Source organism: Cupressus sempervirens, chromosome 7 (genome assembly GCF_028749045.1).
Source record: "Cupressus sempervirens isolate cs-2001-9-10 chromosome 7, ASM2874904v1, whole genome shotgun sequence".
Lineage (NCBI taxonomy): Eukaryota > Viridiplantae > Streptophyta > Pinopsida > Cupressales > Cupressaceae > Cupressus > Cupressus sempervirens.
Window position 1 is genome coordinate 162,818,709 of NC_143124.1, and position 26,168 is coordinate 162,844,876.

Genomic DNA, 26,168 nt, shown 5'->3' on the forward strand with positions numbered 1-26,168 from the left:
CGATTTAAATAATCTCGTCAAACTTTGTCTCTCACTGTATTTGACTGGACTAGAAATATCTTGCCATACTTATTCCCTCTCCGCACGTTTTATTGGACGGAAATTTCTTGCGTGGGAGGATTGTACCCGGGTTATTCTTTTACCAGCAGAATTCACAGCAGTTTAAATTTCTTTATTTATTTAAGGAGATTCGAACCCGGGTTTTTAACATACCAGCACAATTCACATTTCTCTGAGCTATTTAAAGACTTAATTAAACCCCTCTTGTTCCAATTTCGTACCGTTATCAGAACAATTCGCACACGATCTGAGCTATTTAAAATCTCACTTAATCATCCTCTTGTCTTCTTATTTCTGCCATTAATTCGCACAAGATCTGAGCTATTTCACACAAGAACTTCACGTAAATAACTTCTCTGAGCCATGGACTCATCTTCGAGTAAGGAGGTTATAGCGAAGAAATATGCATACAGGGCGGTCGATCTTCGTTCAGATACTGTGACAAAGCCGACTGATGCCATGCGAGCAGCAATGGCGGCAGCTGAAGTAGACGATAACATCGTGGGTTCGGATCCCACAGCTGACAAATTACAGCAAAGAATGGCCAAAATAATGGGCAAGGAGGCCGGTTTATTTGTACCATCAGGCACCATGGGGAACCTCATTAGCGTTCTTGTTCATTGCGAGGTAAACTTCAATTTAATAGTATACTTCTCATGCAATTGTTCTTTTTATGTGTCCATGGGCGATTAATCTTCTCTGTTACAAAAAGGTTTAAAAATTTGAAGAAGAGTGTTTTCTATGAACCATTGGAACTATTTTATGTAGGGTGAGTGCTATGCTTGTATTAAGTACTCTTTTTGTTGCAAGTATTTTTTTTATCAAAGAGCCGTGTTTACTTTATTTGAAGTGATGGGAAAAAATGGAACACAATTCATTCAAAAGCCGCTTTAACAATCGCATAAACTGTAAAATCATGACGTCTCTTATATATCCATGTGTGACATGTAAATAACAGATGACTTAATTTTTAGTCCCTACCTTATATAGGGAGCTACTGTTCTAGTTTGCCCTCTTTTTCAATGTCATAATTTAAAGTTTGGAAGGTTTGATTTACAAGATTAATTATTCTATGTTCATTGAGATTTTTTTGATAGGCCTTCCTAAATTTGCAACCCAACAATAAATACTTAAAAAATAATGCCTATATATCATGGTCAGAGATAATATTGGAAAATATACATAAAATATTTTATGATATTTTGAAGAGAGAAGTATTTATTTTAAAAATATAGAAATTAAAATCAATTTTTAAATCTAAATAATTTTGTTTGAATATAATTTTTATAACTAAATTGAAATTCTGTATTTGATTGCAATTAAACGTAATGTTAAATAAAAATTAAATTAAAATCTTGAATATTATATATATGAAAAACATTATGGTAATCTTAAATTTCAAATACATTTGATCAAAATCTCTAATGCTTTTTTATTATATTAAGAAATAAAATGTTTGAGAAGGAAATTCAATTCTAATAAACTATATTAAACACTTCTAAATCAACAAGATTAAATAATAAAATGATTGAAAAGAAACTTTTCATTTATTTTTATTTTTAAAGAATTGATTGAAAGTTTGGGGTTTTTTTTTTTTTTTTTTGGAAACTCTCATTAAGGAAACTTATCAATGATTAGAAGAAAGGATTAAAAAATTATAGAATCAAAATAAAAAACTATTGAGCCAAACATTAACTTGTGAGTTATCTAATCAATGACTAGAAGTTTAAAAACATGTTATCAATCTTATACTTATGCCTCTAGTTTAAAATAGTTTATAATTTCTTATTTTTGAAAGCTACTTTTAATTATTTACAAAATTTAATATCTAATAAAGATTTTTTATAATCTACTTCCAAACACTCGCAAGCTCTTGTTTTAATTCTTTTTAAGAAGTCATTTGTTTGTTCTTTATTCTTTCTAGGACTACATTATTCCATCCACCTTGAAGGAATATTTTATTGAGACAAAAAATATATAAATTAAAGATTTTTGAATTAAATAATTTTGATAAAATCTAAGAGTAATGATCACAGACAAAGACAATTATTGATTAATTTTGATTTTCTTATCAAATAATAACAACTCTAATCATATTCTAATAGACATGAATTGTTGATTCTTTAATAGATACCAATTTTTAATTAAAAATTGAGAGTCAACAAAATTACAAAACTACAATTAGTAGGAAACAACGAGTAGAGTATCAAGAATACATAACAAAAAAAGGATGGAGAGGTCCCATCAAAAACTAATGTAAAGCATGGTCAAAGGATTCAACCCAAGAAGTCCATCCTTTGGCTTCTTCCATCCAGATCACCTTCTTGCAATCTTGGATTTGGGCAAGCATGGTGATGTGGTCAACAATAGGCATCTTGTTGCAATTAATCTCCTCATGCATCTTATGAAGAGCCTCCTCAAAAGATGTAGGGTTATTTGTGAGCCTCCTCCAATCATAGCCATCCTTCATCTCATACACAAACATTGAGACATACCCGTCTTTGAGGAACCGAAGGAGCTTCTATCTTTCTACATTCATCAGGGAATAGACCTACAAGGCAATATTGAAAAAAGTGAGGAAGACTCAGTAAGACTCCTGCCATTACCATGAAACTTGTCTTCATTTCTTAACTTCCAAATGAACCAATTAATATAGGAAGATAAAATAAACCAGAACAAATTAGCATCTTTCTTAAGCCCAGCAATATATCCAAAGACAATGCCAAGAATATAGAAACCAAACATTAACCAAATCTCCCTAACAAAGGGTGCAGTCAAAGAATAAGTGCCTGCAAGTAGAGGAAGTCTACAAATAGAGCAAATATCAGTATTAAGAAGATCTCTTCTCAAGGGAAGCCTATTAACGATAAATTGCCATTTACATCTTAGGAGGAACCAAGCTTTTCCAAAGACGCTCAAAACATTTATGTCAAAAGTTAGTAGGCAAATCCAAATAACACTATAAATTAACATGGTTAATAATAGAATCATTGTTAGAAATCAGATCATAAATACTGCGCTCTTTAATTTTTGGCAAGGGTGACCCATCATTCCACTTAAAAGAAAGGAACCTGCGAGAGCCAAGATCAACTGAGGAGGGCAAGCCAAGGGTCAAACATGCTTTCTTGATCATAAAGTAAGTTCTTTTTTTGGGTATGAGCATATTATAAGCAGTGCTAGATCAGTTCTTTTTTTGGGTATGAGCATATTAGAAGCAGTGCTAGATCATCCCCGCTGATCAAATCATCATTCTCAAACACCTCTTTTTAAAATTGTTGAAACAATGAAATATAAACAACTCTTTATAATCAATTTGATTAGGTTTCCACAATCCATTAGACTTTCAAATTTTGCTTCTGGATTTGATTGTGTACGTTTTTTTAGCATCAACGTTTCGGATCACACTCTGTGATCCATCATCAGGATGAGAGAATGCAAGAATGAAAAAGTGAGCAGATCAGGCCAGTGAGGGGGTTAATAAGGGAAAAAGTTGGAAGGAAGGGAGGTGGATAGAGGAGAAGACAAAAAATAAAAGGAAAAAGCTAAGAACGGGGGGGGGGGGACCCATGGGAGACAGGAGACTAAAAAAGGAGTTAAATTAGACAAAACCCCTAGGAAATAGAAAACAAGAAACTAATAAGAACCTAAACTAGAGCAAGTGCCTGAGCCTCCCTTGTAAAGAAATAGGGAAATAACAGGTAAAGAACAAAACAATCGAGAGGCAAAAGCACGCAAAAAAGGAAACCCAAAGTGCTAAAAAAATATACAATAAAAACTATGTATCAAATGCAATGAATCCTGCACAGTGAAAAAAAGAGCACAATGATAATAATATAAATAAACAATGAATACACCTACCGAAGCATCTAAGGTGAAAAATAATAATGAAATATGAATAATATTATAGCTCAAAAACTATATAAATTAATATAAAATATGATGTATATATTAATACTGGCTATTAGACCTATTAAGGGTGCAATAAAAAATAATAAAAATGATAAGAACTGTGAAAGCTACAAAAAAATATTAATACTAAGGAGGAAATGATAATATATATTAATACAATTACAACAATGTATTAATATATATAAATAAATAAATACCAAAAAATAAAAGGAGAAGAAGCAAAGGGGGTACGAAGCAAAAAATTGCACCAAACAAAAAGAACCACAAAAAGAAAAAACTACTAAGGGAGAAACACCAAAAGAAAGAAGCAGGAAAGCAACTAAAACAAAGAAATAATACACCTACCTATATAACGAAAAAAGGCACCTACCATTATGATAATCAAAAAAGGCAGGAAAAAATGAACGAAGAAAGAAGGGAGGAGGAACCAAGGAAAGAGAGGATAAGACAGGGGAGGTTGTGGCGGAGAACAAGAAGGGGGAGAGACATGACACCAAGGATAGGCAACACAAGAGGCCGAGGAGCGAGCTCGACCTGCGAAGAAGAGAGGAGAGAGGATAGGGAGCGGGGGACACTCAAGGATGGAGACGCATATCCAGCGAACTTAATAATGGTTGCCAAGACTGGCTCAAAGACCAACCATCCTCACGATTAAGATTCAGCGGGTGGTGGTTAATTTCAATGGCTTCCATTAACTTTCTCTTGAAGTAGTTATCTTCCTTGACAAGGATTTGGGTGTTCTCGAGACAGATATGGTGTTTGGTTGCAGATGAGTGCTCTGCCAGAGCAGATTTATGGACCCTATCATGTTTGATGTCTGCACCATGCTCCCTAATTCTAGTCTGGAATGAGCGACCCGTTTCTCCTATGTAGGCTACACCACAAGAGCAAACAATCTTGTAGACTCCTGATTCAAGAAGAGCATCCCTGGGGTCCTTAAGAGGGGGCACATAGTTGCGGACCCTGGATAGGGGCTTGAAGGCCACCCTGAGTCCCTTTTTGGACAATATTTTGGCAATCTTTTGGGATAAACCATCAACAAAAGGAAGGGCAACGCTCAAGGTGGGCAGAGACAAGAGAGGTTTGGGGTTGGCACTGGTGAGAAAGAAAGATTTGGCTTGGTTGAGCGCCTTAGAAATTTGTTTATGAGAGTAACCGTTAAGTTTGAAGACTTGGCGGAGATGGGCCAACTCCTGGTTTAAGTTGTCATCATCGCAAATTCTAAGGGCTCTAAGAGCAAGGGTCTTGAGGATGCCAACCTTTTGGCTGGGGTGATGGTGAGATGAAGAGTGGAGGTATAGATCAGTGTGGGTGGCCTTGCAATACACACATCGGCTAAGGGTTCCATCTGCCTTCTTGATGAGAAGAACATCGAGGAAAGGTAAAAGGTTGTCAGACTCAAGTTCCATCGTAAAGGAGATGTTAGAGGAGAAGTTGTTGATGTGCTGGTGGAACTCCAAAAGCTTGTCATGACCATGTGGCCAACACACATTTGTGTCATCCACATATCGCTTCCACCATCTGGGTTTAAGGGGGAAAGAGTGGAGGGCCACTTCCTCAAACCGCTCCATATAAAGGTTAGCGATGACCGGGGAGAGGGGAGAGCCCATAGCCACCCCGTCAACTTGCTCATAGAAGACGCCTTGGAAGGAAAAGAAGGTGGACCTCAAACATAAATCCACTAAGGAAGCAATTTCCTCACCCATCTTTTCCTTGATGATGTCGATTGAGTCAGGAATCGGCACCTTGGTGAAGAGAGAAACCACATCAAAACTCACCAAGATGTCATTTTGCTCCATCTTGACATCTTTGGTAAATTGAACGAAGTGGCTAGAATCTTTGACAAAGGTGTCAGAATTTCCCACCAACGGGGAGATAAGCTTGGCAAGATGAGATGCCAACTCATAGGTTGGCGACCCAATGGTGTCAACTATGGGTCGAAGAGGGATACCATCCTTATGAATTTTCGGTACCCCATAGATGCGAGGGGTTACTTCTTTAGATGGCACCAATTTTTTCTTGGTGGTCTCATCAAAGGAGGATCTGGATACGGCAACCTTGACAAGCCGAAGAATCTTCAAACAGGGGTTACGAGGAAGGATTCTGTAGCTACTCGCGTCAGAGAGTAAAACCTGCATCTTGGCGACATAATCATGTCTGTTCATGATCACAGTGGCATTACCTTTGTCTGCCTTGGTGATGACAATATCGTTGTTAGCAACTAAATGCTTGAAGGCACGCAACTCCACTTTAGGGAAGTTGAGTCTGGGCGGTTTGGCACGCCTGAGGGCGACAGCACAATCTTGTCTAACCTCTTCCGCCAAATCAGGGGAGAGGGAGCGAATAGCTTGCTCGATCTCAACAAGAAATTTAATGTGAGGAATAGATCGAGGAGCACAGGCAAAGTTGAGACCACGCTTCAAAAAATTAAAAGAAAGATTCAGAATCCTACAGAATCCTTCCTCGTAACCCCTGTTTGAAGATTCTTCGGCTTGTCAAGGTTGCCGTATCCAGATCCTCCTTTGATGAGACCACCAAGAAAAAATTGGTGCCATCTAAAGAAGTAACCCCTCGCATCTATGGGGTACCGAAAATTCATAAGGATGGTATCCCTCTTCGACCCATAGTTGACACCATTGGGTCGCCAACCTATGAGTTGGCATCTCATCTTGCCAAGCTTATCTCCCCGTTGGTGGGAAATTCTGACACCTTTGTCAAAGATTCTAGCCACTTCGTTCAATTTACCAAAGATGTCAAGATGGAGCAAAATGACATCTTGGTGAGTTTTGATGTGGTTTCTCTCTTCACCAAGGTGCCGATTCCTGACTCAATCGACATCATCAAGGAAAAGATGGGTGAGGAAATTGCTTCCTTAGTGGATTTATGTTTGAGGTCCACCTTCTTTTCCTTCCAAGGCGTCTTCTATGAGCAAGTTGACGGGGTGGCTATGGGCTCTCCCCTCTCCCCGGTCATCGCTAACCTTTATATGGAGCGGTTTGAGGAAGTGGCCCTCCACTCTTTCCCCCTTAAACCCAGATGGTGGAAGCGATATGTGGATGACACAAATGTGTGTTGGCCACATGGTCATGACAAGCTTTTGGAGTTCCACCAGCACATCAACAACTTCTCCTCTAACATCTCCTTTACGATGGAACTTGAGTTTGACAACCTTTTACCTTTCCTCGATGTTCTTCTCATCAAGAAGGCAGATGGAACCCTTAGCCGATGTGTGTATCGCAAGGCCACCCACACTGATCTATACCTCCACTCTTCATCTCACCATCACCCCAGCCAAAAGGTTGGCATCCTCAAGACCCTTGCTCTTAGAGCCCTTAGAATTTGCGATGATGACAACTTAAACCAGGAGTTGGCCCATCTCCGCCAAGTCTTCAAACTTAACGGTTACTCTCATAAACAAATTTCTAAGGCGCTCAACCAAGCCAAATCTTTCTTTCTCACCAGTGCCAACCCCAAACCTCTCTTGTCTCCGCCCACCTTGAGCGTTGCCCTTCCTTTTGTTGATGGTTTATCCCAAAAGATTGCCAAAATCTTGTCCAAAAAGGGACTCAGGGTGGCCTTCAAGCCCCTATCCAGGGTCCGCAACTATGTGCCCCCTCTTAAGGACCCCAGGGATGCTCTTCTTGAATCAGGAGTCTACAAGATTGTTTGCTCTTGTGGTGTAGCCTACATAGGAGAAACGGGTCGCTCATTCCAGACTAGAATTAGGGAGCATGGTGCAGACATCAAACATGATAGGGTCCATAAATCTGCTCTGGCAGAGCACTCATCTGCAACCAAACACCATATCTGTCTCGAGAACACCCAAATCCTTGTCAAGGAAGATAACTACTTCAAGAGAAAGTTAATGGAAGCCATTGAAATTAACCACCACCCGCTGAATCTTAATCGTGAGGATGGTTGGTCTTTGAGCCAGTCTTGGCAACCATTATTAAGTTCGCTGGATATGCGTCTCCATCCTTGAGTGTCCCCCGCTCCCTATCCTCTCTCCTCTCTTCTTCGCAGGTCGAGCTCGCTCCTCGGCCTCTTGTGTTGCCTATCCTTGGTGTCATGTCTCTCCCCCTTCTTGTTCTCCGCCACAACCTCCCCTGTCTTATCCTCTCTTTCCTTGGTTCCTCCTCCCTTCTTTCTTCGTTCATTTTTTCCTGCCTTTTTTGATTATCATAATGGTAGGTGCCTTTTTTCGTTATATAGGTAGGTGTATTATTTCTTTGTTTTAGTTGCTTTCCTGCTTCTTTCTTTTGGTGTTTCTCCCTTAGTAGTTTTTTCTTTTTGTGGTTCTTTTTGTTTGGTGCAATTTTTTGCTTCGTACCCCCTTTGCTTCTTCTCCTTTTATTTTTTGGTATTTATTTATTTATATATATTAATACATTGTTGTAATTGTATTAATATATATTATCATTTCCTCCTTAGTATTAATATTTTTTTGTAGCTTTCACAGTTCTTATCATTTTTATTATTTTTTATTGCACCCTTAATAGGTCTAATAGCCAGTATTAATATATACATCATATTTTATATTAATTTATATAGTTTTTGAGCTATAATATTATTCATATTTCATTATTATTTTTCACCTTAGATGCTTCGGTAGGTGTATTCATTGTTTATTTATATTATTATCATTGTGCTCTTTTTTTCACTGTGCAGGATTCATTGCATTTGATACATAGTTTTTATTGTATATTTTTTTAGCACTTTGGGTTTCCTTTTTTGCGTGCTTTTGCCTCTCGATTGTTTTGTTCTTTACCTGTTATTTCCCTATTTCTTTACAAGGGAGGCTCAGGCACTTGCTCTAGTTTAGGTTCTTATTAGTTTCTTGTTTTCTATTTCCTAGGGGTTTTGTCTAATTTAACTCCTTTTTTAGTCTCCTGTCTCCCATGGGTCCCCCCCCCCCCCGTTCTTAGCTTTTTCCTTTTATTTTTTGTCTTCTCCTCTATCCACCTCCCTTCCTTCCAACTTTTTCCCTTATTAACCCCCTCACTGGCCTGATCTACTCACTTTTTCATTCTTGCATTCTCTCATCCTGATGATGGATCACAGAGTGTGATCCGAAACGTTGATGCTAAAAAAACGTACACAATCAAATCCAGAAGCAAAATTTGAAACTCTTTATAAACCATATATTAAAAACTTTCTTTATTAAAAAAATACTTCAAATAAATATTATGACTACAATTATTTTTATATATTCACCATATTTTTAAATTATTTTATGTAAAATAATAATTTAATGTATAATTATATTTAATATTGATTAACCCTACACCTACATTGTATTACAAATTTAAATACATTTTGATTCATCAATTGTTGTGCATTGAACTTCCCTTTCTAACATTTGTCCTGCGCCATTTGTTTAAACTGGAAAAAAGTCTAAAAGGAGGCAACGCCTATCCGGAATCAAAATTTACCATTAATCAGAGTTTTTAATTAATTAGAAGTTAAAAACAATTGTATTTTATTTTAAAATTAACAAACAATTCCTGTCAATGATAGATTGACAGCTCCTTGCATAAACAAACCTGCAGAAGGGTGGGCATTTGTGGTCGAAAAATATTCAAAACGTACAATTATTATTAAGATGGAGAGTTTTTCCCGTTGCGTTTTGGAATCTTCGCCAGTAAACGCCAAATGCGGCGTCGTTCTCCTTCCCACTGGTTTGCATAAACATTCTCTCTTGGACTGCCCGAGCTAAAGTACAGCCGGCTTTTTTTTATATTAATTCTGTTACAGACGCCAAAGTTTCGAATCCTAAGATTATGAAATTGCGAGCTCAAACTTCCGTTCGCCATTCGGTGTTTCTTTCTTAATTTTAGTTTGGTCGACTTCAAACTTCTTTATTTGTGTGACGAGATTCGAACCTGGGTTACTCTCTTACCAGTACAATTCATACCATAACTTCCCGTCCATAATATCTCCGAGCTACTTAAGGAGTTATTTAAACCCTTCTCTTATTTCACACCGTTAGCGAAGGCCATGGACTTATTGTCGAGCAAGGAGGTTATAGCAAAGGAGCAGAAGTATGCATACAGGGTAGTTGATCTTCGTTCAGACACAGTGACAAAGCCGACGGATGCCATGCGAGCAGCAATGGCTGCAGCTGAAGTGGATGATGACGTCGTGGGTTCGGATCCCACAGCTGACAAGTTGCAGAGTAGAATGGCCAAAATAATGGGCAAGGAAGCTGGTTTGTTTGTACCTTCTGGTACCATGGGGAACCTCATTAGCGTTCTCGCTCATTGCGAGGTAATCTTCTTTTTAATTGTTTAGTTTTGGGAGGTTAACATTTTGTATCTTTGTTCTCTTTTGGGTTACCCGTTGCGGATTTTCTTTTACTTCCTTTACTTTTTTTGGTTACAAGTAGCTTAAATAATTGAGCTATTTTATGTGCAGTGGAAACACAGGTCTGGTTTAGGCAATTTTCCCGTTGCAAGTAATTTCTTGAGAATCTTTGCTTATTAAATATTGAATTCATTGAAGAGATCGAACACAGTTCTTTTAGAAGCTGCTTTAACAATTACATGTACTGTGAAAACTCGATGCTTTTTAGGCGATTTTTAATTTTTTTTTACAGATGTTATTATTCAGGAGTCACCAGCTAAATCGCATGTTGTATTAATTTGGAATAAAATGCTCATTATGCTCAGTTTTTTCAGAAGCTGTTGATCTAAATAGCAATAAAAATTCATTGTTCGTTTGTCATAAATTTGTCCCTGCTAGGTTTTCTTTGAATATCCTTTGGCTTGGATATCAGGAGGAACGAGTATCCTCATGAAAGTTCTGTCAAACTAAGAAGAAATTTATATTAATTTGGCAATAAAACTGGTAGAAGAGTCGCCTATAAAATATTTTGAGGACGTAAAACTTGTTAACGATATGACTTTTACAAATTTGCCGGGCTTTACTACAAAATTAAACTCTGTTTTAGATCAGGGATCAAGAGATTTGCCAAGGCTCTTGTCTGTAAGATGGATACAAATTTTTCGCCCAATGTTTCAAGTAAGCTAGCTAACTAATGAATTTGACTATTAAGATCCATCATGAAGACATTAGCAACCAAAAAAAAGCATATGGAATTTTAAATCAAGGCAAGCAAACAAACATTAGGGCAATCATAGATATTAGAAGCAATCTTATTTACTTAAACAGATAAACTTTAATAGGACTTGCAGCCAATTTAGTTTGGAGGGTCTTAAAATTCATCATTCCACGTATGACGCTTTATTGAATTTTGATGCATACATATTTCAGAAGCTATCCATCTGTGGTTTTGGGGATGGAGGTACAGGATGATGCATGCATATAGTCGTTGGGGTTTCAAATTTTCTTGAACATTTTGCAGATGACTATTAAAATAATACTCTAAAACTAATATTTGAATTTATAAAAGGCAACATATATCAATATTTCCTGGTCCGTGGAAAGCAAGAATAACATAATGAGTTGTAATTTATGTGTCTATTTTAGAAGATTTACGTATTGATTTGTTTGAATTTCAATTGCACGAACAGGCTTCTAAGAAAACAACATATTTGATTATAAAGAAACAAGCTGATTTATGTCATGGACTTCAGAGTAACAACAAAAAATTGAATAAACACAACTGAAAAGGTCAGTATTGAATCAGCCCACAAAAAACATGAACGGAAAGTGTAGGAAAAGCCAACTATTGAGAAAATGTGTTCTTTCATTGAATTGCTGATTACTCAAAAATCACATGTTAAATTTAAATTATGATGGGAAAATAGGAGAATTTTGTTGGGACAGATGGAGAAAGCCATCAAAAAATTAAAAACGTGTTTGTGTGAGTAATCAAAAAATTATTCAGGTAGCAAATCAAGAATTACTAACTAGAGCCCAAGCAATGCCAATCAAATCACAATCTTCATCTTTATGTTTCCAGCCATCTAACCAGTTATATATATATATATATATATATATATATATATATATATATATATATAGTATATACACATTAGAAATGCAAAAGTTTTGATGTTTGTAGAAGCCAAAGAGCTGACAGCTTTATCTGATGAGGACAACACACCCAATTCTGCAGCTTGTGAGGTGCAGATTGATCTTAATTATTTTTACTTGGCTTTTAAAGCGACTGAGCATGTTGTCAAAGGCATATGTCTCTCTCTAGATAGCTCAACAAAATCAGATATATGTCATCATAATCAACTAAAATATAGAAAATTAACTTAGAAAAATCAAATTTCGAAGTGTCCTAGGTGATTAATTTTTGTAAATAAGCCTTCGACAAAGAGGACGCTCTCAAAAGAGACACAAAAAGGCAACATCTCCAAAACTATCAAGAAGGAGGGTATAGGCTAAGGGGGAGAGTGCTTGAAATGCTCTGAGCATGGACGTGTAAAGTTCATCCCCAAGAATGCCTCTTATGTCCCCATTGTTTAAAAATTTCAACCTGAGCTTTACCATTAAGTTCCTATGGTAAATCAAATATTAAAGTTTTGCTGCCAATTTTGATTGAAGGGTGTTGTAGCGTCAAAATAAACTCTCTCTTTAAGTTAAAGAAGTTTTTATTTATGCTACAAATTGTTACTCTGCTTTAAAAATCTGATTTTCATATTGAATAGTAGTAAAGTAAGTGAATTCAGATCTACGTTAAGTAAAATGAACACAAGAGTGGGGATTACAACAAAGCTAGAATGGAGGAGTGTTTGAAATTTGAATAGAGATAATGATTTGGTCATAGCAGACCAAACAATGCATTAGGCATCAACATAAAAGGTGCGATTACCAAGAATTAAATATTTATTATCCAAGTGGTGCAATCTGCTAATGCTGATGATTTGGCTTCAGGAGGTATCTTTTTCCCATATCTGAGATTTCGTTTCTATAGGGTAGGGTTGCCGTTTCTCCATTCATCGTGATGTGTTCTTGTATTCCTCTCTGTTGCTATCATTTCATTCAAGAAATTATCTTTGTTTTCTGGAGACATTTAGCCATTGCCTCTACTTGATTATCAGCGATTATCCTTTCATGTGCTCTGCTTCTTCTTTCATATGCTCAACATACTGAAGGCAGACCCTTCAAGATATTGAAGAGACATTTCTCTTGTAATGACAGTTCCCTCTTTTGACATGACAGAGATAACAAAGAGTTTTTTTGTTTGCATGATAGTTAGATTCATTCTTGTAGATGGTGTTCGTGTGGGTTCATATTATAGTTTTGAGTTATTTTTTCATATTAAAAAATTGTGCAGATACAGTATTTAGTAGTCTATGCAAAATCCTAGAGGTGTTGATTATTACTCCAGTTTTAGTTTAGCGTGCACATTGTATTTCAGACATCTGGTTATTCTTCAATAAAAAGATTATTTCTCCCTCAAGCTGGAGGGTTTTCCCAAGGTTATTCTGTGTTTTTTGTTCACCTTTTTGTTTTGTATGCTGTGTGTTTCATTTATGCTGTAAAATCAACATTGTAACAGAACAGGTTTTAGCAAAGCTAGAAACAGATTCATTCAGAGTGAACTAAGCCTTGTTATTTTCTTCTCATTTAATTATTTTTAATCATCCAATATGGTGAATAGACTCAAGGTTGAAGATAGGCTTGATGTTAATGTTTTGCGCATAAATAAAGCTAAACAACAATAACATCAGAACAAAAGCAATAATGAACACTAAAACGACAATTTATTTTGGGAAAACCCTCCAACTTGAGGGGAGAAAAACCCAACCACCAATAAAATCACATTTTATTGAATAATCGGATGTCTGAAATACAATACACCCAAACATAAGGCTCAAAATGCAATAATATTCAGAAGCACAAGATGTTAATATGTTTTCATATGAATTCCTCCTCAAGAATATATAAAATTGCCTTGACCCTTTATTATTCTGCTGTTACAAAGTGAAAACCCCTTTGTTGTCTTGACCTTTCATTGTCTTGACTCTTCAATATCTATGCATAGTCTCTTCATTAGCCAATGCTGAAGACTCTTCATATGAAAGATCACTCATAAATAAAGACTCTTCAAAGCCTCATCATATTAAAGGGTTAAGGTATGCAAATATCTCACGCAGCTACCAAAGTTGAAGACTTGATGGTGCATCAAATTTCACCTCTTGGAATTTTAGGTTTCTTATCTCATTGGAAGAAAATGATCTTATAGACTTAGTGGAGAAGGATGTGCTCGAGCCATCTGGTGAGTTTGAGAATACTCAATAGAAGAAGAATGGCATTAAGGTTAGGAGTTTTTTGATAGATTCTGTAAAGGATCATATTGTGCCTATCATATCCAAGATGAAGTCAGATTCATGTTCAAGACCTTTCAAGACCTATATGAGATCAACAATACCGGTAGAGCTCTTGCCAAACAACTCCATCTTAAAATTGCTAAATGAGAGTTGGTAATTGTCGAGTTAAAAGATCAACTATATGCCATTGGAGATATAGTTGATGATAGACACCTAGTTATGTTGGCAATGAATGGTTATTATAGTATTTTGGGAGTTATTATAGTTTTGGTGGCCAAATTATTATTAAGTATTGAATGGCTTATTATAAAGTTATAATTTAACTTTATAATTTCTCTTAAGTTGAGAATTGAGTTATCATTGGAAAGTGCCATTTATTAATTAGTTAAGCCAAGTCAAGTGAGAGAATCTAATGGAAGCTTCTAATTAATGTTGTGTGGTGAAGCTTCTTGAGTGAAGTTACATTTTGGCAACAAAAGTGAATCTAGAGGTTATAAATACAAGCCCATTTGTTGAGAAAAGCATGCTTGAATATATTTGCTTTTGTTGCCTTTGTGACTTTTCTTGAGTTCTGAATTGTTTGCCCTTGTTGAAGTATAAGGGCTAAGTCTGATTAGTTCTTGGCAATTGTGCTGAAGTATACAATTGGCCAACATCTCCTACTGTATTTATTGTAGCTGTGGAGAATAAGTCTGATTATCATATCCTCTTTATTAAATAACTGGCTGAGGGTTTTGGTGAAATTCTGAGAACCAATTCTGAAGTATTGCTGCTATTGTATAGCAATTAGTCAAATTCTTCCTACTGCCTGATCTGTATCTAAAGAGGTGCACGTGAAGGGAGCCATTTTGTGAAATTGAGAGCTGCTGAATGCAAACTGGGAAGCAATGTTTCATTTGAAGGAGGCAACATTTTGCATATTTCCATTATTCTGAATTGGGAGAATTCATACATGTTTTTAAGAGGTTGCTGATTCAGTCTATGGCAGTGGGTGAGCATTTTCAAGGTTGTTCTTGCTTGTGAAGAGGCCTGTATCCATTCTAGAAGGTTTGTGTACAGTCACAAGGGCCTGCATTCCACTATAGGAGCTCTGTAATTTGCATTAAGAAGCCACGTCACCGGTTGGAAGTCTAGGAACCAGCTAAGGAAATCTGTGATCAGTTTTGTGTACCAGTCATGCATCATGTTTGGCTATCGTGGCTACTAAATCTGTTACTGTTATGAGCTGCAAGCAGCATACATGTTACTCTGCCCATTGTGAGTGCTGTAGGTAATGATCCGCGATCACTATAGCATTACTTGCAATTTCTAAATCTCACGGTCAACAAAATCGCCAAGTTCCAATTGTGATTAAGACAAGTTAATTTATTAAATGTAATTTTAATCTATGTCATCTAGTTTGAATGGTATAGTTGACTCTGAAATATTAGTATGCAAATAAATTTCATTTATATTATAGTTTGGATAGGCAATGAATGAATTTAGAATTTTAGTTGAAAAGTTTAATGATTCACTCATGCAAAACACAGAAAGATCTGATTTAGTGAGCAACTGGTTGCATACCTTATTAATTGCTCAAGTATTTAGCATGATAGACAGTAATAGCTAGCGTTGCTTGCCAAATGTTTGTTAAAATGACAATCTTTTGATAAGGTAAAGAAGTGGATGTTGGCAAAATAAATTTGTTCAGTTATAGCCGGGACAAGGGTTATTACATTGTCACCCTTGTCTCAACCCATGAGTCCCTTATGGACTTCAATTGATCTTCAATCCGTTGTACCTCTTCATCCAACAAGGTGGTGCCCACTTTCTCATACCCGGGGCCACCATATCCTCAGGGAGATTCATTGGCATCCCTCGACACATCCTTCCAAAATGGAGATCGAACAACATTAAAGGACAACCCATTTGCATACAAGCCTCTTCTCACTTTAATGTTAGCAATTTCCCGACTCTTATTTTGAAAAGCAGTTTCTACTAGCCCCTTTCTTTTGTGTGCAAGGGGGACAATTTTAGTGTCAGTGTCCGCTGCGGTACTAAAGAAGGGGCGGTCTTGTACTATAACATTTGGGGTGGGGTTCATTCCTTTTGCTCTTTTACTTTTACTTTTATTACTACTGAGTTCTGTTGCTTTGCGTCCTCTCTCCTCTACTGCCTCATGCTCTTCAATATATTTTAACACAGTTTCATTTGGTATAGGGACACCTCTTTTGCCAGGGCATTTCTTGACTCCTCTTCCAGTGTAACCACATCAGTGACCTACCACACGATAATAAGAACTATTTCTTTCTACACCACAACCTCGACATCTCCAACAGAATGCACTACCTCTTGGAAGGGGTTTTATAATGTCTACATACTTCCATAGAGGAGAATCAGAGTTGGGTTCCATTCTTTTTTTGGTATTGCCTATTGATGAAGAGATAGATGTCATTCCTTTCCCTTTGGCAAGAAATTAGACACATGTTCATAATTTATATGCAAGAAAATGACAAATTTTGGAAAAATGGAAAAGAACATATGAAGATTGAAAGAGAAATGGAAAAATGAAAACACTAGAACAGAAACAATAGCAAATTGAATAAGATCTTACCTTTTCCAGCCATTGCAAGCTTGCAAATGTGTATGAGTGTTGCACAAACACTCAAAGAACACCAACAACTCAATCTTCAAACTCCTCCTTGCAAGCCAGATGTTTGCTCAAAAACTTATGTGCTCTCCCTTAAGACAAAATAACCTGTTTAGAAACATAAAATGACAATGAGAGGCCACAAAAGCAATTCATAACAACTTTTAGGTTTTATGGACGCCAAAAAACAAATAAATCTTGCCCAAAAAACACTTTTCCAGCTGTTCATGAGGCCTAGTTTGCTGCGGATTGGAACTAGGTTTGAGAATTTGGAGTTGTTTTGCTCGGGCTCGATCCTAGTTCAAAACCGATCGAATCCACAGTGCAAAAAACGCACCCTGGTTGAACCAAGTTTGAATTGGTTCGAACTTTCTTGGGTGTAGGGGGGAAGGTACCTGTGCAACTTAGTCTAAAACAAGGTGAGCTAAATCAAGGACAATACACCTAATTTGAAATTGCTTGCGAGAAAGCAATTGTGGAAAGGGGAGATTATCATGTACCCTATTCTCTAAGAAGGGTCTATTTGTGTCAATGGGCCCTTATCCTTGGTCTATCAGTGAAGTTGAAAGGTTCTTAAAGAGCCGACTAGGGATCAAGTCTCGTTGAGTGCGTGGCTCTAACATTGAAAAAGGGATGAGGTCGGGATCGTGCCTCGGGCAAATTTGTTGAAATGGATACCCCTTAGTCCTTGGCTCTTAGCTGAAGAGTTTCAGTCGTAAGGCTCATGCTCCCATATTGGGTAGCTACAAATATTTCGTGGAGGACCTCCATAAAAAAGAAGGTTCTATTTGTAATTTCACCTTATAGCTCATTCGATTCCTTATGAGCTATTAATTAAATGTTAGGGGACCCTCTTTGTGGTGTGCTTGTGGCACCACCCCTTTGGCATGGACCCATTTCTTAATTGAAACTTAGGTAGCAATCTAGTTATGGGACTACTTTCTTATGTTGATTGGTGTTTGACCTAATGTAAATTTGGCATTCTTAGAGCACCAATAATCATCAACTTATCATCTTGTCTTGATAATTGCTCATTGGAATTTATTGGGAGTTTACAATTTCAGAGGTAGAATATCCTCCCTAGTCTCCTATAGATCCTAGTTTGGTGAACTACCTTAGAGATCAAATTGGATTGATAGATTTGCATCATATGAACATTCCATTCCTTCAAGCATTGTGATCAGGAGTTTCAACATATCATATTTGGCGTTCTTGCATTTGCAATTGCATGACCGATCTCCTTTGATTGCCACGATAACCATAGCTTTGTTGATATCGGCGATAGCAGATGTCATAATCACAACATTCATATCGTCGACAACAGAGATCATATCCACAACATATCAACGATAGCAAAGATCACATCCACAATTGACCACAACAAATATAGAATCAACAACTGTATATGTTGGCTATGACAATATTGGCAATATACATATTTTGACGTTACCAACAATGATAGCACAATAACAACAACATTATATACCTTGGCAACAACAATAGTGGCTTATCTTAAGAGTGCATTGCCAGAAAATCATAGAGTGATACATACACCTGCCAAGATTTTTGCCATGCCATACCTTAAAGGAGCAATGACACATCCATCTGCAAAAATATTATATTTGGTAGGAGTAGCGAAGCATACATGAACACCATACAACACTATCAGCATTGATAATGACAAATGTCATGACACTAACAAATCAAACATTTGACACTAGCATACCGAACATACAAGCATTGAACATACAAATATTTGTACATTTGACATCCTGCCAAGGGAACATTGGACGTATTGATATTATTCTTCTGTGACACCCTGTGATGTCCCTATTTTGAAATAAAAAATTATAATAAATTAATGAGTAATTTATAATATGATATACTATTATTGATTGTACTATTAATACAAAAATATCAAAGTGATCTAATATTATATATCAATGAATAAGTATAAAAATATTTAGTATTATATCATAATATATAAGATTGTAATATTTAAATAAACAAATAATATAATATTCATTATCATGGGTCCTCTGGCCATGATTGAGAGACCGTTCTTTATGGCTTGGTGGTTTGGGGGCCTTCTCTTCTTGCTTCGGATTGGGCCTCTATTGAGCTTGTTTAGACGTCGTTTCTACGACGCATCATTAGATGTCATAGACTCACCCACCAGAGCATTGTCATAGCCCAGTTTGGAGCTCATCCTTTTAGACTTGCGACCTTTTTTGACTTGATTTGGTTACTACATCGACTTTATGGATTCTGATGTTGATTGTCATTGATACTCTCATTTGGCATATTGTTCTTCTATTCAGATTATGAGATCCGACACAAGCACTAAATCTTGCTATTGCTATGCCCTAGCCACCTCTTTGTTGGGTTCGATCGGGATTGACATTGATTGTCTCCCTCCATACCAGTTCTCGTTGGATGCTCCTATTCATCTCCTCCCCTCTCATCAGGGGTTGAATGAGTATGTTAGACAGGATATTTACAGGCAATATATTATCACTACTTGGTGTAATCCTCTTGGTGGATTATGCCTTAAGATGGCATTTTATGTAGAGTACTTTCTTGAGATTCAGAATGGTATTATTGTATGTCCTACTTATCTCTATCGGTGTTGGTATCACGCCTTTTGATTCTCTTTGGGCTTCTTTAGAGTTGGTTCTCATCATCTTTGGGCCTAAGCTAACCACCATTTGGACAGAGAGGATTGGGTTTGTAGATTGTGTACTTTGGTGGAGGTTGAGACTAAAATCCATTTCTTATTTCGTTGTCCTATCTACTATGAGATCATAGGGAGATATTATTGTCTTTTGAGAGATTATTTCTCTCTTTCTGAGTTCTTCAGCTATGTTGATCAGCGGTGTCTTGCACTTTATTTTTGGGAGGCTACATCCAGCTTCGTGAGCATACCCTTCAGTCAGCCACATCTCATGACCACACCTCAGACCAGCTCATCATTGCCTTTTTCTCCCCCTTGTCTTAGTCACGGGGTGTGAAAAAGCCTTCTAGCATCACTCCTTCCAGATTGGTCAGACATTGTACCAGTCTTTCCAAGTAGAGGCACTCGTCTTACGGATCTCGGCAGCAATCTATCACTTTGTATCGTCCATGGTTATATCCTTTTGTGATTGACTACTTTGTACCAAGGAAGGATTCTTAGTCCTTACCTTGTGTTTCTTGGTTTTGTATCTTGTTTTGTTTTGATCCTTTTCTATCACCATTTGGTGATCCTACTATTATGTATCGTCCATGGTTATATCCTTCTGTGACTAACTACTTTATACCAAGGAAGGATTCTTAATCCTTACCTTGTATTTCTTGGTCTTGTATCTTGTTTTCTTTTCTTTCTTTTCTGTCACTATTTGGTGATCCTGCTGCTGCTGACTCTTCTGTTTGTATGCTCAATTCTATAAACCTTTGTGGTTTTTTGTTGGACATTAATATTATTATCTTATCTTATATTCATATTACAATATAATACTTATGTAAAGTGCCTTGACAATTTTTGAAGTTTTATCCCTGTTTTTCTGCCTTAAGAATTTTGTCAAACACTTCCCTTGTAGCCGCAGTTTGTTGATGTTTGTTGTTTTGCTATGATTTTTGAATGCCAATGATATTGATGAATACAAATGATTGCAAAATAGCTAATTGAAAATCAGAGTGATATGCAACTTCTTTTTATTATTTTCCAAATGCAAGTACGTGAAATTTTGATGTAAAATGCACACCTACAGCCAAGAGGTATTTTCACAAACACTTGGCATGCATCCTATGAATGACTGTGCAATGAGACGTTTTTATAAACATTTGGCATACAAACTGAACAACTGAATTAAGTTGATTTCCCTTCAATACTTCAATGTTTAGAATGACTGAATACTTTGGTAACAAAAAGACATATATTAGTTGTCAAATGTATCCATCTACAATTGCCAAATGTAAATACCAAAAGAACCTGGAATAAGTAGCTGAGATGACATGCTTTTTGGCTTTTCTTTTTTCGGATTTGCTTTTTCGGACTGCTTTTTCACTTTGCTTTTTCGGACTGCTTTTTTGGCTCTGCTTTTTCGGTTTGCTTTTTTGGATCTGCTGCGAAAACTGAAACCTTTCTCCTTGCCAACTGTTGTCAAAAATTAGATGCACGGGCTAAACAAAAATCATTGAATATTATCTCCCAATTAATCACAAATGAATTGGCTGAATACCAATTCCTCCACTCCCAACTAGGGTTGATATCTCACAATCGAAATTGGCACCTTAGAGTCTTCAAACCCTCAGGCAAGTATGCAAGCACTAAGGCTCTCAACACAATAGATGAATATGCAACTCAAGATGTGTAAAATGACTCCCTAGAGGCTCCTTATAAAGATTTCACAAGCAACTCCAAGAAGCTTCTAGAGGAATCCAACACTTTATTCTTTTAAGTGACTTTTTGATATTTTATTATGTTAGTCACTTTAATATTAAATCAATTAAATATAAAGTTACTTTTTAACATTTCATTGTTTAGTAACCTTATAAGTAATTAATTTAATATATCTTTTCCCCCTTATTTCTTCCTTTTTAGCCTCTGAGGAAAATAAAGGCTAAAATAAAATAAGTACCTGGTGCCTGTGAAAAAGGGGACATCACAACTTAAAAATAATTAATAGATGATATGTTATATCATTAACATAATAATAATAAATAATCTAATATTAATAATACATTATGTATAAGAATATGTTAGTAAATGACAAATACTTAATATATATTTATATAAAGACCTGTTAGGGTTCACCGTCAACGGGATTTGCTATAGCAAAGGTAAGTGAACAATAGAGAAATGATCTAATAGTTTAGCTACTGAACTTATCTTGGTATAGATCCTTGATTGGCTCTGTTGACCAGTCTACAACTGTGCTCTTCCTCCTTTGGGTTGTGCAACTTAAGTCTTTGATCACTTGTGCGCCTTCCTCTCCTTGCTTGAGAACACAATACTCTTTGCGGTGTCTGGGAAAACTTTCCTCTTCTCAGAATAGGTACTCTCTCGAAGATCTTTCTCTGATCTATTCTTCACTTTTGTAAGATTCCACTTTAGCTCGGCTCCTCTTTGGCTCTTAGGCTATTCGCTTGGCAATCTACCTTTTTCCTGTTCAGCTTTCTTTATATACTTTTCTCTTGCTTCTCTTGGAAGCTTTGATCTGAGAATTCAAAATTTGAATTTCCACCCTTCTCACTAGCTCAACTTCCTGTTGCAGTATTGCATTGCTCTTGTCAGGTTGTGGCATGTTCGTACAAGAGTCACGAGTGCCATGTATTTTCGGTGACTTGCATTCGTTGGAAAGAATTTGTTCCTGGATCCTTTCTCCCATCACCATTAAATGCAACATCAAGTGCACTTTTACCCTCTACATGACTAGGCAATCACGGGTATCTCGCTTCATGCTCATCACGTTGAGTCATCTCCCTATTCTGTTTGCTGTTCCTGTCGCTTGGCTACCTTCTGCTTTTGTGGACTTCTCTTAGCATGCTTTGTCTAAGAGGATTACCTTTGTCATTACTGGGCTTGTCTTCTTTCCTGATTTCCCTTAGGGTTGCACATTGGCATACCTTTTCAGTTGCCTATCTGTCGGCCATGATCCCGTCGCATGTGTTGCCAACAATGACAACACCTTTGATGACTGTCTACTGGTCTGTCTACCGGTTCGATTAAACACTTAAGTCAACATCACCGATTGCTGATCTATTTTTGCATATCTCATTTTGTTCATTTATATGTTGGGTTATTCCGTTAATCAGACTTGACTCTCTAATATTGATGCTTTGGAGACTCATAAGAGAAGCATGCAAACACACACACTAGCATACTATCAGAAAATCTCTTCAGAGTCCATCAATCACACCCAAATGTCACTGCCAAACGTGGTGCATCAAACTCAAATGGAAATGGCAATCATCTGTCTTAAAAACTTGTTACTTGCTGGTAAACTGGCATTATAGTGCTATACGTCTGCTGTTTATATTCAAAAAATGCTGAAACGTAGTGAACCAAAACATCACAATTGCTTGCTACTGAAAGACCCTTCTATAAACCTTAACACACACCAAACGTTGCCATAGGAAGAATATCTGTAATGTTCCTATTTTAGATTATACGGAACACTGTTTGAAATGTACAATTCTCCTTGTGATAGTTAATTTCAATAATGCAATCATGCAATAAGAATAGATGATTGGTAATTCCAAATGCAGTAACAATGAATTATCACAGAACGAATGGCTGGTAATTCCAAATGCAATGCTACAACTTAAGAATGTAGTTTACAATGCCATGGTTGTTTCTGATTTAACAATATAATATGTGCACGATATCCTATATGGTTGTATCGGATATTTAAATGTGATGTATGCTGCAAGTTACAAGATCAGAAAGGATCTCAGGCAGAGCTATCTTTGATATTTGGAAATTATATATGCAGTCGTCTCTAAATGATGATATCTGCTCTTCAATAAGATGTCATCTTTGATATACAGTTATAGTGCTTGCACTAGTTCAATGCTCTCTAGTCAAGTGATTCCATAAATGGAAATAAATTAACTATTATCAATTCTTCTTATCCGTCTCTGTATTGGTTCTGTCTGTGTATTTTGTACTATATTTGATGACTTCCGCACAGAGTTTGGAGTTGGACATGATGTGGGTTTATCGCTGGCTACCCAAGGCCTTCTTGCTGGATCCATTTATCGTCTCTTGCTACACATAGGTACTGATAACGTCAACAGTTATTTGCTTGGGAGCTACTTTCTTCACTGTTTCGATGTTACTGATTAGATAAAATTGCGAGTGTCTTCCTTTATCTGGTATGATGAGCTACGTCTTCCCTTCTTGCTATTCAGGTATGGTATTGCAATCTCTTCTTGAATCTTATTCTTCAAATAATAATCAATTTTTCTCTAAATTTTCGCTTTGACTGGTCTATATATATTTCCTGCACAATTTCTCTTCCTTAGTTCTGAATCGCCAATTGGTCTTATTCAGGTGACTCTGTTCCAAATCGCTGACTGTATCTTCTTCTTCCTTCCTTTATATAATCGTCTGTATCTCCCCCCTCTCAAGATTTATTAACTTTTCTCTTTATATGCTGTGAGGAGGATACGACTTGTCGCATGCCTGTTTTAGACGCCGTTTCAAGATGCACGGTGATCATGGGTTATTTGCCGGGCAATATGTGATATATGCTATGGTAATTTCAGGTTTGCCTTTTAATAGTAATTTTTATTATTGTCTTATTCTAGTATAAGCATTGAACTACGTGATAATATTATCTTGGTTAGATGCTAAAATTGTCTTAGCAACATAAATAGTTACAAAGTATATTTTATTTATTAATTAATTTATTATATCACCTATAAATTAGCAATAGATTGTAATTATTATTATTTATTATGATTTCTTAATATGACAATATTAATAAATATTCAATCTTGTATTGAATACTATTAATCACATATTATTATTTTCATATTACATTTATCAATTAAATTAGATTATAGTTTATTCTGTTGTTATTATGTTCATTCATTAATTGTAAAATGTTCATTTATAAGATTATCTTATAATTGTCAAATAATAATTTATTATTTGTATCATTAGTTTATTAATAATTATTACTTGTTTATTTCAATATATTATATTATTTTAATTATCATTATTGTAATAATTCAATCACTATAGTTACAATTATAATTATTACTATTACTAATATATTATTATTTTATTTATTATGTTTAAATATGATATAAATAATTTTATATCAATTTAATTATTATCTCTTTGACTCCTTATATTATTGAATTTTACTGGAAAAATAGGGGACATGACAATATCAGTCTGATATGGAATTAGCAGTTATCCACTGGTCTGAAACAACTTGATTTTGTGATAATCAAGTATAACAGATATAAAAGTAACTAACTAACCATAAGCCTAAAAAGCTCACCTAAAATTTGGTGGGAATATTATTGCAGACCCTAGGCACCATCAACCGATATGAACTAGGCATGCTTTGGACAATAATTCCTATATTTCGCTTTGGATTGTATGGTCCAGGGAAGTATTGTATGACCCCCAGTCTCCCCCCACCCCCCAATCTTTGCCATGTTAAACTAATTGTAAGGAAACCGTTAAAAACAATAACTGCAAGAAAGAAATGGGACATTGCCTTCAATTTATACATCCAAAATGTACAACCTAGAAATGGAATTATGAACAGCTAGAAGGTGTACGGCTAATTCTAGAAGTGATATGCCCGATAGGAAAGATCACTCCACTTTGCCCTTCCAACTCTTCACAGACAAATCAAAATCTGAAACTTCAATTTGCAGCATAATGGTGATCTCTGCATGAAACCACACTAACCAACTTTGGGGGCTTTTGTCTCAGAAACCAGAAATTCCAAGATGTTATTCGTCCCCAAGGAGCTTTGGAAGAATTCAGGTTCTCTCCAACAATAAAAGAAATTATCATTTTCTAGTCCAACCTCATAAATGAAACCAGATTTTCCTTTTATAGCTTTCTATTGGGAAATATTCATAATTTTGAAATAATAATTTCATTATTCTCCAGAATGATTTTTTAGTAAGATTGCTAATATTTCAATGTGCAAAAGGCCCTTTTCCTAGATATCCTATTCTGGGAACACTAAAAAATTACCCATTAAACAAATTGTTACATTAAACTGTCATTTTAATGATTCAACATTAGACAACTTAGTTGAATAATTAAATTTATTTACCCAAGTTGGAGAAAGCATTGAAATGACATAGGAATCAAATTTTGATCATACCAACTCAATACTAAAGACTTGAGATGATAATTTGTAGTGCTCCCTAAATTTCTGAAATTAATTTTGAAGTGTCACAAGGCTTGCGAAGGCCAGTGAACTCACTGCTAACAAGTCTTTAAGATTGATCTTGTGTTCTCCAGTAGCTTTGGAGACACTCCTTGTTCAACAATATGTCTCTGGAAGAACTTGAAAACTGCGCTTCTTGTTCACAAGTAACGTTTAATACAAGTGGGGACATTACATGAACTTATAGGCCCAAGGGTTGCTTTGGCAACACAATTTTATAGTAACTATTAAGCACTATTCCTAGGATGTTTTCTGATCTCATAGTCTGCCTTAGTTTACTTTCCATGTGATGCTCTTTGTTGATCAAAATTTTATTGTTTTAATTACAAATGTCACAAGGCAAAGAATGCGTATGTTATGCCAAAGAAGAGCTCTTGGCATAGCCATTGTGGATGTAAGAACAATACTATCTAA

General features: G+C 36.1%; 1 protein-coding gene across 6 annotated transcripts in view; it reads left to right on the forward strand.

Moving 5' to 3' along the window:
- Positions 1-282: 282 nt before the first annotated feature.
- The window catches only part of LOC149546021 (putative low-specificity L-threonine aldolase 2), a 216,195-nt gene continuing 190,309 nt past the window's right edge, over positions 283-26,168 (forward strand). For 2 of the 6 annotated variants that reach the window (XM_089790960.1, XM_089790959.1), the window contains exons 1-2: positions 23,520-23,739; positions 23,882-24,086. In XM_089790960.1, the coding sequence (XP_089647086.1) occupies positions 24,036-24,086 (51 nt within the window). In that variant the 5' untranslated portion in view covers positions 23,520-23,739; positions 23,882-24,035. Of the gene's footprint in view, positions 688-9,558; positions 10,237-23,519; positions 23,740-23,881; positions 24,087-26,168 lie in introns of those variants that run through there. The other 4 variants (XM_089790954.1, XM_089790957.1, XM_089790955.1 and 1 more) reach the window with 3 other exon arrangements.